At 37.4% G+C, this 15,005-nt stretch overlaps 2 protein-coding genes across 2 annotated transcripts; both read left to right on the top strand.

Annotated features, from left to right (window-relative positions):
* The first annotated feature begins 3,888 nt into the window (after nt 1-3,888).
* LOC110796886 (uncharacterized) lies at nt 3,889-6,930 on the top strand. The gene is made up of 5 exons (XM_056842746.1): nt 3,889-4,143; nt 4,281-4,610; nt 4,925-5,404; nt 5,468-5,687; nt 5,783-6,930. Exons 1-5 carry the CDS (start codon nt 3,889-3,891, stop codon nt 6,928-6,930), a joined length of 2,433 nt encoding a protein of 810 aa, XP_056698724.1.
* Nucleotides 6,931-10,139: 3,209 nt separating this feature from the next.
* On the top strand, nt 10,140-12,192 carry LOC110796885 (scarecrow-like protein 18). The gene has a single exon (XM_022001974.2). The coding sequence runs from the start codon at nt 10,592-10,594 to the stop codon at nt 12,071-12,073; it is 1,482 nt and encodes a 493-aa protein (XP_021857666.2). The 5' UTR covers nt 10,140-10,591; the 3' UTR covers nt 12,074-12,192.
* The last annotated feature ends 2,813 nt before the right edge of the window (nt 12,193-15,005 follow it).

The following is a 15,005-nucleotide window of genomic DNA, read 5'->3' as shown; positions in this document are numbered from 1 at the left end:
TTTACAAAGGTTGTACAATAATTATTGTACACTGGAGTAAAAGTTAACTCAAAATGCTTAAAAGTTATGCTTACACATGTAAAAGTTATCTATTTTTTAGTGATAAATTTTTTCATTTTAATAAAACTTATTTCTTCAAAATCACTAATAATGTATAAAATTAATCATTTAACCCTTTAAAATATTTATCTATCAATTTTTTTTTACTAATATAAAAGTCAATCAAAACCAGGTTAAAGTTACAAACAAAAGGGTTAAAGTTATCTTGGTGTACAATAAATTTATTGTACACCTTGTGCGCACAAGACCTTTTGTTACATTAAATAATTCACGCACTATCAATTTCTTACAATAAATAATAACTCAATATCCTACTTTTATTTTATTTTAATAAATTCAGCTCACCCTCCTAAAAGTACATGTCGGTCAAATTGTATCTTTTAATTAAATACGGAGGGTATATTTTTTAATTGTATGTACATTATTTTTTTGTTAGGGGGCGTTCTATTCAACTGATTTTTATTAATTTTTTCTGAACTTGTTTTACTCGTAAATGGTATTTTGTTAACCGTTATTTCTCTTGAACTCGTCTTATTCGAACTTTACTATACTTATTTTTCTGAAATAAGTGGAATAAGGTGAACAAAGCATATCTTTAGCCCTCTCTCCTTTTTCTGCCTTCTCTCTCATCTTCTAGGGTTTCAGTTTTCTTAGCCGTTTAAGTCGAAAATAGTCTATTTCTTCGAAAATTAGATTATTTCCGACCTTTCTTCTTATTTTTTCATTGCTTTCTCTTCATGTTTTGTCTTTTTTTTTGTTTATTTTCCGTTGGTTTTGATCCCAAGTTATTCTTGGTTGTTTCCAATTTAGTTGGGTTTTTCCTAGATTTTTCTGGATTCTTGATTCTTATCCTTGGAGGGAATCTTGTATTTAGGGTTTTAATAATTGGGAAAGAGATTTGGAGTCATACAGGTTTAGGGTTTATCATCAACTCGTTGATTGGAATAAGTCGTGCGCAGATTGCGAAGGTTTCACTTGGAAAAATGCGAAAACGTCGAAAATTACTGTTCGCGTCAAGTTAGAAGCGGTAGCGTACGAGTTGTTCTTTAGGATGCAGGATAGTAATTTTTTTTTTATTGTAACAGTTATATATCTTCTTTGAATCTATGGTATGCAGATCTACTTTATCACTGCAGATGCCGTATTTATTAATGATATTGTTCTTTCCCATAAGGAAAAAAAACATAACCTTAGCGGAAAAATTACAACATTTTTTTTCTTTTCTTTTATCGTTACTCCGTACCTATATGGTTTTCACAATTTTATGTAGGGTAGTATGAGTTTATGAAGAAGATTAAGCAAAATTTTGAGCTCGTCACTTTTTGACGACTTTCTCTTTTTAAATTAACTTGAAGTCATGAGTTATATTAATGTATGAGAAGTCATGAATTCAAAAATTTGAAAAAAAAACACTTGTCATGTTATGAAATAGTATAGGACAATGGACTTAGCTGAATTAAACTAAATTGAAAGTACTTACTACGTACGGAGTATGTGGTATGTCGTTTCTTTTATCTCTTCCTCCTCTCTCTCAAACCCTAACCTCCCTTATTGATTTTTGAAGGGGCTTCCATCGGTTTCTAACGGTGGAAAGCCCCAATCTTTGTTTTTTGTTGTTTTTCCTTCTATTTTGTTTGTTTGTTTTTAGGTTTACAATGACACTTCCTCTTTTGCGAGGATGTTTTCTCCCTCTTAAGATAGGTTTTTTCTTCTCCTTCCTTCGAGGGAGACTTTTTCTTGTTTTTTTCTATTGTCTAGGATCGCGGATCTAATGAATTATCGTGAAATTGGTTCGTTGGTAGATAATTATGTAGGATCGCAAAATTTATCAATTTTTTGAATGCAATCAGATGAAAACCATCCTCGCTACTACATCAAATCGTTAGACTGTCCTTCCAAAAAAGCTGTATATTCCACTGAAATGTGCGAGAGATGCCCACATGCAATGCAAAATCTACTCAATGGCCGTACGTAGTTTTGATGAAAGAAACCTTTATTTGATTCAATTTGTTAGATTTAAACTTCTTTTGTAGTTGTCGTATGACTTCTTTTTTTAGCATCGATATATGACTTTTTATTAATATATTACTATATGAAAAAAAAGCTAAACTGAAAAACCGTAAAGTATTTCCAAAAAGAACAAACCTAACTTTGTTATTAACTAAATCACCCAAATCATTTAGGGAGCTGAGCATTTCATTCGGTTGAATCAAGAAAGAAAGCAGGAACTTAAAACTGAGACTCGATTAGTGAACGTTTGGTTGGGAGAGCACCAATTAGAATGAATAATTTTAGGTGTAGATAAGTGTTCCGAGTATGGGATGAGAACAGCTGACTGTGGAATATCGAACTCTTGTTGAGAACGCCTGCTTGTATCTGCACAATAGAATAGATTAACTAGCCTCGGGGGTGGTTCGAGTGTCCCCCCTCCGATGCCTAACTAAGATTACTGAATGTGATTAAGAAGTAATCAAATAGTAAGAAAGAAATGTGTTTTATGTGTTTTTGTACCTCGTAGCAATAAATGAGGTCCTTCTTATATAGACAAGCCAAGTTGTACGATCGTGTAGACCCCTCTTCGTAGGTTGATGACATGTCTGATAGTGACCTCTTGATGATGTATGACTATTTGGCACTATCCAAATAGCCGGTAAGGACTATCATAAAGCGCCGGTAAGGAATAATTACCTTTGATGACCGAATTACCTGTAGGTTAGTTTGACTTGAGGGGAGTTATACCGGTGGAACACCCCGTACAACTAGCCCCCTCAGAGTGAGCGTCACCATGATCAATGTTGCGCTTGCTCTGAAGATAGGAAAAAAGTAAGTATATTTTGTTACCTGGTGGTACAACTAGCCCCCTCAGAGTGACCACATACGGTAACTGACTTGTAACCCCTTTAAATATGCTGAAACTACAGTTGTCGTATGTGGTTGCTCTAGAAAAAAACATGAAACCTTCATGGTCGCCTTTCGTCGTGAGTACTGGCGACTGGCTCCCATTAGAATGTTTCGACGACTAGCCCCCTTGTGAGTTTTTGGACGACTACCCCCCTTGAGGATTTTTGGACGACTAGCCCCTTTGTGAATTTTCGGATGACTAGCCCCCTTTGAGGATTTTTGGACGACTAGCCCCCTTGTGAATTTTTGGACGACTAGCCCCCTTGAATTTTTTTTGATGACTAGCCCCCTTTGAGGATTTTTGGACGATTAGCCCCCTTGTGAATTTTTGGATGACTAGCCCCTCTTTGAGGTTTTTTGGAGACATTTTGAATTTTAACTTTCCAAGTGGCGGGAGAATGCGAAACGTGTCCTTCAACGTGCCCTTCATCTGAGGTCTCAAATCTTGCGCTCATTTGGGACTGTAGATTTAAGTTTTAACTGTCTAATCAAAATTGACCCATGACCCTTTGCATTCCTTTCTTTGACCCTCTTGATAAAGTCTGAACTTTTCTTTGAGACTTTTACACTTCTCTTTCCTAACTCTTCCGGGTTTTAAAATTTCTCTCTCTTCTATTGAACCTCTTCCCCTTGCTTCCTTGATGTCTTGCAATCTTCCCTCTCATAGCGGTCGATTTTGAAGGTTATATTTTCACATTGGTTTTAAGTTTCAGATTTCTCTACAAACTTGTGTCTTTTTTGGTTAACTTTCCTCAATTTTGGTGTAATTTGCAGTTATTTTTCTTTCTCTCTTTCGCGTGCCTCGTTGTTTTCGCCTTTCAGAATTTTCATAGGTACCCCGTCCTTTACTCCTTTCTTTTCTTCTATGCTTGTTTCGCTTTTCGCTTCCGTGTTATACATATATTTTCTATTTTTCGTGGTCTTAGAATGAGCGAACTTTTGGGTGGGGAATTTCCTTCTTCTCGCTCTTCTGGGTTTTCTGGTTGTAGTGTTTCCCGTGAAAACAATTGTACTTGGTCCCAACTTATGCCTTCCTTTCAATCTAATTTTTACCAGACAACCACTCGCGAGTTATACGACCAGGGTTTAAGTCAGTCTGAGACGGAGCATTGTTTTGGCCTTCATCAACTGCGGGCTCGGATGGAGAGGGAATTGCGGCCTCATGAGCATGGTGTTCCAGATGTCGACCCATATTAGATGTCTCTCCCATTTCAGTGCGATATCACATTCGGTCCTACCGTTAATTTTTGGATTCTGCCGGTAGAGGACATGGGCAGTACGGTACTAACACTTGCAACTTCGGTGTTTCTTTTGGTCAGGCTGATACAATGACTTCAGAGCAACCTGCTAGTACAAGCGGTCGCCGACCTAGTAAAGAGCATGTTGACGATGATGATGAGATGGATATCGGCGAATATTCCGAGGGTGATTCTATTTTTGAGGAATCCGAAGGTAAGAGTGGTAACGATAATGGGGATGAAAATGCCGGAACAACAAATAATGAAGTCGGTGCTGCCGGTGTGGATGATAATGAAGCCAATACTAGCAATTCAAGTTCTGATGATGATGATCCTGCTGATGTTATAGTGGCGGATGTGATCGCAGATGAGGCTAGGGAGCAGCCCATTTTTACCGACGAGGAGTCAAATGTGCATAGGGAATAAGTGCTTCCTCCCTTAACTAGCGCCGCTCGAAAGACCGTAATTCTGCCGGCTTGGCGTGATTTGATTATCAGGAAGAATCATGCAGTACATGGTTCCACCTTTCTTGGTTTGCCGAATGATTATAGGCTGAAAGTGCCTCCTGTAGGCGTTACTATTTTCGATTGTCCCCCTGGCCATATCGTTGTGTATGCTAAACAGTTTGACTTTGGGCTTCGCTTTCCCTTGCTCCTCCTATCTCTCATCTTTTCTTTGCTTATGATTCCTTGTTATTCCTTGAGGTTTTCCCTGACGCCTGTCAGCGGGTGTCTTTGGTTTTGGACCAGTTCAATCGCTTATCAGGTCAGTTGGTGAATTACCAGAAATCCTTTGTCAAGTTCAGTCCTAACACCCCTGATGATTACCGTGATTATTTGTTTGCCTCGCTAAGGCTGGGCCATCGTCCCCATCTTGGCAAATATTTGGGAGTCCATGTGGATTTAGGCAGGGCTAAATGTTCTACCTTCTATGACTTGGTTGACAAAATTGTCCGTCGGATTGCCAACTTCGTTTATCTTCGCCTCTCGGCGGCGGCTAAGTTGGTCTTGATTAACTCCTTCCTCATATCTTCCATTTTTCATGTCCTGTCAGTGTTTCAGATTCCTCAGTCTATTTGTGATAGGATTGATAGTCTCTGTCTTCGTTTTTGGTGGTGCTCTTCGGCGTCCTCTACTAGTATGGCTATTCGTCCGTCCTCCTTACCGCACCTTCCGAAAGGTATGGGAGGACTTGGAATTTGGAAAGTTAGCTGCTTTAATCAGGCCCTTCTGGCTAGGCAAGCCTAACGACTTGTTCACCATCCGCAGCTTCTGTTGTCACGACTCTACAAGGTTAAATACCCTGCTCTTTTCTCGTATGGTTCCCCTCCTCCTTATAGTCCTTCTTGGGGTTATCGTGGACTTCTATCTGGGTTTAAGCTGCTATCCCAGGGGTTGGCTTGGAAAGTGGGGTCCGGGTCTAAGGTTCTGATTGCTTATGACTCTTGGGTTTCGGATGGTCCAGTTACATTTAAAGACTCTGTGCTTGGTCGGGTTTGTCAACTCATGTTTCTTCTTTAATTAATCTGCGTTCTTACGCGTGGGATGTTTCTGTGATTCGTCGGCTTTTCAATAACTCTACAGCCAATGCTATCCTGGCTCTCGAACGTCCTTCTGTTCCCACGGATGACTTTGTGTACTGGAAATTCACTCATGCAGGAAATTACACTATGAAGTCGGCCTATTTTGTCCTAGTTGGAAATGATTTCTCCACACCTCCGCCGTCTTCCATTCCTGTTACTTGGTGGAAGCGTTTTTGGGGCCTTTGTATTCTTCCCCCGTTCAAGATCTTCATTTGGAAATCACGTCACAATTCCATGCCTGTGGCGGCTACCCTCTATGACCGGGGAATGCCGGTGGATCCTCTTTGTAGTTTCTGTCACGCAACACCAGAAACCGCTGCACACCTGTTTCGGGACTGCTCCCTCATTACCTACTGGTGGCATGCTTTCCCCTTGTCTTCATTAGTGATGCTTCCGTTGTCTGAGCCTTTTCCTGTATGGTGTGCACATATGTTTTCTTTTCTCTCTTCTTGTCATTCCACTCCAGGAGAACTGGATGCGTTCATTACTGCTCTTTGGTCATGCTGGATTATCAGGAACGACATTCAGTTTCGAGGTACTACTTTTTCTCCAGTTGCTTTGTCCTCTGTGCTTAACATCTGGTGCTTAGGCCTAAAGGAGGATGCCTCGCTAGCTGCTACTATGTCTTGCTATGAATCTTCTACTGCTCATCCTCTACCTCATCCCCTAATTTTTTTCGATGGTCTTCTCAGTGCTAATTGGGCTATGACTGGGGTTTGTCTTGTAATTGATGGAGCCTGGACCCCTGACAACTTGGCGGGTGTTGCTTGGATTTTTAGGGATAACAACTCCCATGACTCTTTGGGAGGAGGTGCTCAGGCTTGTATTTTAGGCTCTCCTCTTCAGGCTGAGCTTAAAGCGTGTGCCCTTGGCCTCCGGGCTGCGGTTCGAAAGGGTTACTCTTCGCTTCTTATCTACTTCGACTCTGCCAGTTTGGTTCGTATGCTTCAACGACGTCTAATTCCCCCCATTTCCATTTCCTGGCTGCTAGGGGAGGTTCGTAGTCAATTTGTTTCTTTGACTGCATTCTCAGTTCGCAAGGTGCCGCGCTCTTCTGTTGCTGAAGCTCATGTGCTGGCTAGCAGGCTCGTCGTCGCCATGTTATTTCGCTTTCGTTTTAATTTTTGTGTTTGCTGCTTTTGTTTGTAGTCCTTATTGTCAAAAAAAAAATAAACAAAAAAAACCTCATCTATATACTACCAGTATCTCCACACTAATAGTGTGTCATGCGACGTTCGAAGTTGTGTTTTGACATTGACATTGGCATTTATTATCTTAATTATCAAATGAAAAGTTTACATATTACTCCGTACTCAATAGCCCTTATGATCGAATGATATGATACAATATTGAGAAAATTACGGAATACATTACGGAGTATAATTTGAACGGTTTTTTCATGAGATGCCCCTAAGGTTTCACGTAATGCACCAAATGCACATGCGTGTTTCAAATCACATAATATACCCCTATTTAAACTTATTTTCCACCAAATACCCTTATTATTAACGGAAGTCTAAAGTCGTTAGTCATTAGTGCTAACTAACTTACTTAATCGCCTAATTAAACCTAATTAACTTTAATTTTCTTTTCCCTAAAAAACAACTTTTTTTTGTCTTCTCTTTCTTCTTTATTTTCACTGTCCCCCTACCCTTCTCTTCTGGTTCACTTCTGGGAACATCAACCACCTCTCCCTTTTCCATGGCAACCAACCCCCCCCCCCCCCCGCACAAACCCTCCTCGATCTCATCTCCTCCTCTCTACCGCCAAATTCTGCACCAATGCCCCGTACTCCGCCACATCAACATAATCTCCAAGGCAAGCATTAACGTGATTAATCAACTAACAACAATCAACTCAACTCAACTCAACTCAAAGGGGGACTCTCAAAACCCAAGCCAAGATCATGTTTCTTCTTCGAGCAAGGTTAGCAAGTTTTCGATTCCTTGCTCTTCTCTCCTCCTCTCCTCCTCTTCTCTCTCCTCTTCAATTTCTAACTCAAACCCCCAAATTTTCGATTAGATTCATGCAACCCCAACTCCATTGAAGAAGCAATGAAGCTCTCGTGATGAAGATGATTTTCAGAAACCCAGAATTTCGAGCCCAGAAACCCAGATTTTTAGGAACCCATAATTTCGGACCCAGAAACTCAAATTGGGGATTTCAACACGAATTGTGGAGCTAGAGAGCAAGAGTTTGGGCAAGAGAAGAGTAGAGGAAGCTTTGATTTCTTCTACGGTTAGAAATTGGGAAAATCCGATGAGATAATTGAATTTGGGAGTTCAAGCAAGAGTTTTAAATTGGGGCAAATTTTGAACCCAGTTCGAGAAGTTTGATTGAATTTCGAGTGAATTGAAGATTAGGTGATGAATATTATTTTCAGAAATGGAGCAGGGAATTTCGAATGAATTGGGGTAATGTTTGAATGACAGTAGAGAGAGCAAACAGAGAATGAGAGAAACGAACGAGGAAAGAGAAAAAAAATGAAAAAAACAATTTTTTTAAAAATATTTTTTGTTGCTAAATCATTATGTTTGTTAGGTATTAATCAAGTTTATTTGGAGGTTAATTGTTAATAATTAGGATAAATACCAATTATTTGTTGGTTCAGTGGTGATTGAGGCTGAACTTGGCAGGGAAGACCCGTGTTCGATCTCTCGCAACAACAATTGGGAGGGGATTGGAACACATCCACCCAGAACTCGACCCGAATCCAGATTAGCCTTAAGAGTGAATCGGGTAACACCAAAAAAAAGGATAAATATGTAAATTAGCACTAATGACTAACGGCGTTAGACTTCCGTTAGTAATAAGGGTATTTGGTGTAAAATAAATTTAAATAGGGGTATATTATGTGATTTGAAACACACATGTGTATTTGATGCAATACGTGAAACCTCAAGAACATTTCATAAAAAAAATTGTACTTTTAATGTATGTAACAACAGCAATTACAGCAGTGTAATAAAAGTACAATTATAAATAGAAAGAGAAAGCAACAAATCACATTAGAGTGACGATAACTGCTAGTCTTTTATACCAAAATTAAGTCAATTGTCACCTTCACGAGAACTTACACGAAGTTTCCCCTTTCCTACAAAGTTGGTTTTTAAGCAATTCACCCAGGTCGCGCGGTTCAACTAATTCGGTGGATTTCCTATCCTTTTGTTTCTCTTTCTTTGCCGTTCAAGTTTTACATGTAAACAAGGCGCTTCTGCTAAAACTTCAAGTCTAGTTGTTAAAGTGTATAATCCATATATGAGTATAAACTAGTTATGCTACATTAAAAAATAGAAAGTGATTGACTAATATATGAGATTGGTGGACCATTCTACCTATCACCAAATGCTTTTAAGATAGGATTCCGTCAGACTTATTTGTGACTAATCTTTACTCCTATATAAGCTTGTGTATTATCCGGTAACTTTACCACTAATGAGTAAATAGAATGTGAAAACCATATGTGTAGTATGATTTGACACTTTTAATTTTTTGTATTTAGGCCGGTTTTTTGCTTTTGTTGTGTAGGTTCAGAAGAATTGTAATTCTTGAACTCTTTTACTTCAATGAAGAAAGATTGCCACAATTTCTTTTTAAGTCCCTCCCTTTGACTTTACCGTCATCACATTATTCCTCGTGTAATCATCTCTCTTTCTACCAAAAGAGGCGTTTTCTTTGTTGCATGAAATATAAACTTAACTAAACTTATTGAACCTTATTAAACCCGATAGACCTGATAGAACCAATTGAAACTTATTAGAATCAGATCTAAACTTTGAGAGAGTAACCTTATAAGATCTGATTGGAATTAATGACATAATAGAACCAGAATACAACTTTTCCGAACTTATTAGACATAAAACTCATATTTTTAAGGTAAAGAGAACGAATCATAAATAAATATATTGACACACCTAAACAAGTAAGCATCATCAATATCATTCATCAGTTGTCTATATTAGAAAAATATAACTACTTGTACACTTATAAACATTGTAAATTAATATATAAATGCGACAATCAAATCCAAAACAAACAAAGAGCATTACAAACTTAATGAAGTACTATTTAGCAGTATTAATTTCGAACATCAACATGTCTATTAATTCCAAATAAAGTCGCTATTCCTTAGATGGAGTGGTCTAGCTACGTTACACAAATAGGCTTCACATCATAGAAATGAGTAGGGCATATATAATTATAGGGACATGTCTTCGGTACGGTGGGATGTGACCGTGCGATGGAAGTAAGTGAAGCTAGAAATCACCATCTTTCATCTCTCATCTTTCATCTCTCATCTCGATCCTCTCTTATTTAAATAAATTTATAAACCAAAACAAAACTTGTTGAGGTTGCTTTACTTGCTCCCTCCATTTCCTCTTGTTATTGAGTATATTTTTCTCTCTCATGTTTCTGCCTGCCACGTCATAATTTTCAGGCGTACCTAGCCTACCCTACACCCTTAGTCACACAAATACAATTACTAGTCTCTATTATTCTTTTTGCTGTTTGTTGCTCTCTTAGGTAATTTTATTTTGAGACTTAACTTCTTTCCTTCTCTTTCGCATTTAATTTATCTTACTTGTATAACATATTTGCATTTAATGTTGTCTCACTAGTCACTAATAATTTATAGTTTTTGTAGCTTTGTAGTTTTAGCATCTTATCTTTTGTCAATTGTCACACCCCTGTAAAAATATTCTACTAATAAGCTAGCTAGCTAGCTAGGGCTTTTGAGTTCTTCTTCATTGAAAATTCAGATCATCCAATTCCTCTTCCTCCATTGAAATTAGGCTTGCTAGTGCAAGAAATGCTGGGCTCTTCCTCATATAGTTCGGAGGAAGACAGAGATCACGACCGATCTTGGCCGTTGTTGGATCTGCCGCCTCTACCCCAACAACCACCTTTAAGGCTATTAGATTATCAACGCTTGTTGATTAGTAGTGGTGGTAATACTACTAGTATTAATACTAGTATTACTACTGCTGTTGTTACTGTTGCTTCATCTTCTGTTGTACTATCATCAACACCGCCAACGTTGTTATCAACATCACCGCAGTCTTCAGTGATTCATCCACGGCAATTGTTGGTTACTTGTGCTGAGTTGATTTCAAGGTCCGACTACTTGTCTGCCAACCGCCTTCTTTCCCTTATTTCAACTGATTTCTCCTTACAATCTGGGGACTCCACTGAAAGACTTGTGTATTATTTTTGCAAAGCCTTAAGGGAGCGTCTCAATCGACATTTGTTATCAACCACAACTTGTGTTATCAACAACCCTAATATTATTACATTATTACCTCATCAACGTCCCATTTTTCCATCCCCTCAAATAATTCCTAGACGACCTTCAAGAGATGTAACAACTAGATACTCATCTTACCTTTCACTCAACCAAGTTACCCCGTTCATCCGATTCACTCACTTGACGGCCAATCAAGCGATTCTTGAGGCGGTTGAGGGTTACCCATCGATCCACATACTCGACATGGACATCATGCACGGTGTTCAATGGCCTCCTTTATTGCAAGCCATCATGGAGAGGTCGAGTACCCTAGGGCGCCCTTCTCCTACAATCTGCATCACGGGGGCATCCTATGATCCCAATCTCCTAGACAGAACTGGGGACAGACTTCGAAGATTTGCCGAATCCCTAGGCCTTGAGTTCGAATTCTGTCATCTCGTACTTGACAACTCTCAACTACTTGATCACTCTGAGGCGGTGACCCATGCTTTATTAGATCACCGCCTCAGATTTAGGTTTGATCAAGTGGAGGAAGCCCTCGCAATTAACTGCGGGGACTACCTCCACTGCCTCCTAACCAGATCCCTTAGGAGGTTTCTTTACAAGGTCAAGACCCTAAACCCTAGAGTCTTGACATTAGGAGAAAGAGAAGCTGATCATAACCATCCTCTCTTTTTAAGGAGGTTTGTAGAGGCACTTGATCACTATGGAGCCGTATTTGACTCCTTAGAAGCCACCCTACCTCCACAAAGTCAAGAGAGGCTGGCAGTCGAGGATTCATGGTTCGGGGAGGAGATAAAAGACGTCGTGGGGGAAGAAGGAGAACAAAGAAAACAAAGACACCAACGGTTCGAGTCGTGGGAGATGGTATTGCATAGCTCGGGGTTTAAGAGTCTACCCTTGAGTCCTTTTTCATTGTCTCAAGCTAAGTTGTTACTCAGGCTTCATTATCCTTCTGAAGGATACCAGCTTCAGGTTGTTAAAAGAAATTGTTTGTTGCTTGGATGGAAGAATCGCCCTCTTTATTCTGTATCTTCTTGGCAATAACTTCTTCTTCTTCTTCTTCTTCTTCAATATTTTTAAGTTTAAACTTCTTTTGGTAATTAATTAATGGTGATTTATAAATAAATAGGTATAAAAGTCTTCTTCTACCTTGTTCTCCATCAGATTTTATTGCATCAACTATACAACTTAATCAAATCAATATCGTATTAGATCAACTTAATTGTATGTACATACTTGAAGCATGAAGCTAACCTTGGTGTTGATCATCTTGTATTTTTGCTAGGGTTTTATTCAATTGCTTAATTATAATTTTTATGTTTTTTTTTAAAAATTTCTCTCCTCTTTTTTAATATTTTTTTTTTGCAATAATGATCTCCACTTTTGAGTTACTCATCATAGATAATGGTTTTTTTTTTGTTAATTGACTTGTGTATATTAATTTTTATTTTTATTATTATTTCTAGTGCAAATAGTTTTTCTTATTTGTCACCCTAGAAAATCACAAAGGGTTACAATTACAAATGGAAAAGGAAAGAACATCTAAGATATTGCATATAGTTTCTCAGTATTTGTCACTAAACTAAGACCTCATTAGTGCTAATAGTATAAACTCATACGGGAGTACTCCTTAGTAAAATATGTGAATTAAATTAAGAATATTCCCTATTGACTATTAGGGCATCCACTTGAAGATTTTGTCAATTTTGATTCCATAGAAAGTCGTTTTGTTTTTATTGTATTAATCACTTTCACTCGTGTGCCCTTTTGCTAAATCTAATCACACAATTAACAGTTAATTAATGTGTTTATTAAACCAAAGTGCTTTTTGTCTCACCTATATACTAAGCAGTAAGCACTAGTAATCCATAACCGGATAATGAGGCATATTGTCTTCTAAAATAACTTCAAAACAAAACCTTAAATAAGAAATATGCTTTAATTTTTTTCATAATATGACAATTTTACCCTTAGTGTGTGCAAATGGTAAGTGTTGGTCTCTAAAACAAAGTTAAACATCATTAAATTTACCCCTAAAAAGTGGGGAATTGTCTCCTAAACAGAACCATGAAAGTTCTCAAGAAAAGAGGGAAATGTTGCGCACTTTGCCTCCAAAACAAGCCTCTTTCTTCTTTGATAAACTCCCCAATAAGGGATCTTCCCTGTCCTCTGGTTTTCCAAGAACATCCCAAGTCTATTTTCCTATGACACAACTTTTTTTTTAATAATATATGATTTAATTACTCATATTTTGCCCTAGGTCTAGATTAGATTACTCATGCATGCACTTCGTTTAATTAATTTCTAACATATTTTAGGTCAACTTTGTTATTCCTCAATATAGGCATAATGCTGGGGTTTCATTATGTAGAGTTTGAGTTAATTGGCATATTTTCAGCCCTAGTTTGGGAGATAATGAATTAAACATTTAAATTTGTGCTACTATATTAAGTAGTTCATCGTTTATTGATCAAATTAATATTTTGCACTTCATCATAAATGACACTACGCATATGGTTTCGTTCAATTCTTACTTACAATTGGTGTACAATAAATAATGTATAATGGAGAAAAAGTTAACTCTAAATGCTTAAAAGTTACCGCGATATAGGAAAAAGTTATCTATTTTTAGTGATAACTTTTTTTTCATTTTAATAAAAATTGTTCATTCAAAATCACTCATAATGTACAAAGGTAACCATTTAACCTTTTAAAATGTTTACCCGTCAACTTTTTTTTTCATAATATAAAGTTGATAAAAACATATTAAAAGTTACAAAAAATTGGGTAAAAGCTATCTTGATGTACAATAAATTTATTGTACACCTTGTGTGTGTAAGACTTTTTACGCGCATTACTAAATACTATGCTGGATAGACAATTTAATTAAAAGAATGATCGATGTTACTCCTATCAAATGTTGCTATAATAATTTCATTTCAATCAGTTAACTCAATCACTAATACTCCGTAACATTCTAAATAGAACACAATATATATAGGGGATTGAGAGCATACCCTAGCTAACTAGATCTCTCAATTATAAGGACAATATTATGCCTTTTTAAAAATGTTGATCTCTTTCCTCATCGCACGTACAAAATGCTTACATGATATGTGATCCATACTACTCCATACATATTGATAAAAAAAAAAGTACGGAAGAATCATTAAAGGAAAAAGATTTTATCATAAAAATCGACTTACTCCCTCCGTCCCGGAATACTCGACCCGGTTTGACCGGCACAGAGTTTAAGGGACTTGAATTGACCTATTTAATTTAATAGGTAATAGTTGATAGTGGGGTATTATTTTAATGTAGTTAGTGGGAGATGGGTTAAGAGGTAGGGTTGGGGGAGAGTAGGGGTTGAATTTTTAATTATTTTTTGTATGGAGTAGGGGGTAGGTGGGTTAATAGGGGTGGAGTGAGAAATAATATAATATTGTTAGAATATTTTCATTTTTAGAAACAGGTCAAGTATTAAGAGATGGCCCGATAAGGAAAACAGGTCAAGTATTCCGGGACAGAGGGAGTATTACTTCTACTACTCCGTACATTATAGCTCAACTCTTCACGAATTATATATACTCCATACCATTGAAAAGTTGTACGGAGTAATCAATTTGTTGAAATAGAAGTAGCTAGAGTACTCTTTTGAACTTTCAGAGGGGACATCCTCTTGTATATATAGTTGTATCTTGTAATTATTGCAAATAAAGTTTGCTACTTCCTGAACTAAAGAAGTAATTTTCAAAGTTTGCTCCTTGCACGAAATTGTGTTTTCATGCAAAACAAAAAGAAATCAGTAGTAATTCAATCATCAATTATTCTGTATGATGGACTTCTCAGTGGTACGTGTGTACTAGATTACACTGTATTATGAAATTTAAGTGAGCATATTTGAATAAGTGAACCATATAATTTAAACTGATAGAGTGACGCATCAATTTATTATTTTTTTTTTCAAAACATACAG

The sequence above is a fragment of the Spinacia oleracea genome, chromosome 4 (genome assembly GCF_020520425.1).
Source record: "Spinacia oleracea cultivar Varoflay chromosome 4, BTI_SOV_V1, whole genome shotgun sequence".
NCBI lineage: Eukaryota > Viridiplantae > Streptophyta > Magnoliopsida > Caryophyllales > Amaranthaceae > Spinacia > Spinacia oleracea.
The sequence above is the reverse complement of the archived record's forward strand: the minus strand, read 5'-3'. Positions and strand labels throughout refer to the sequence as shown.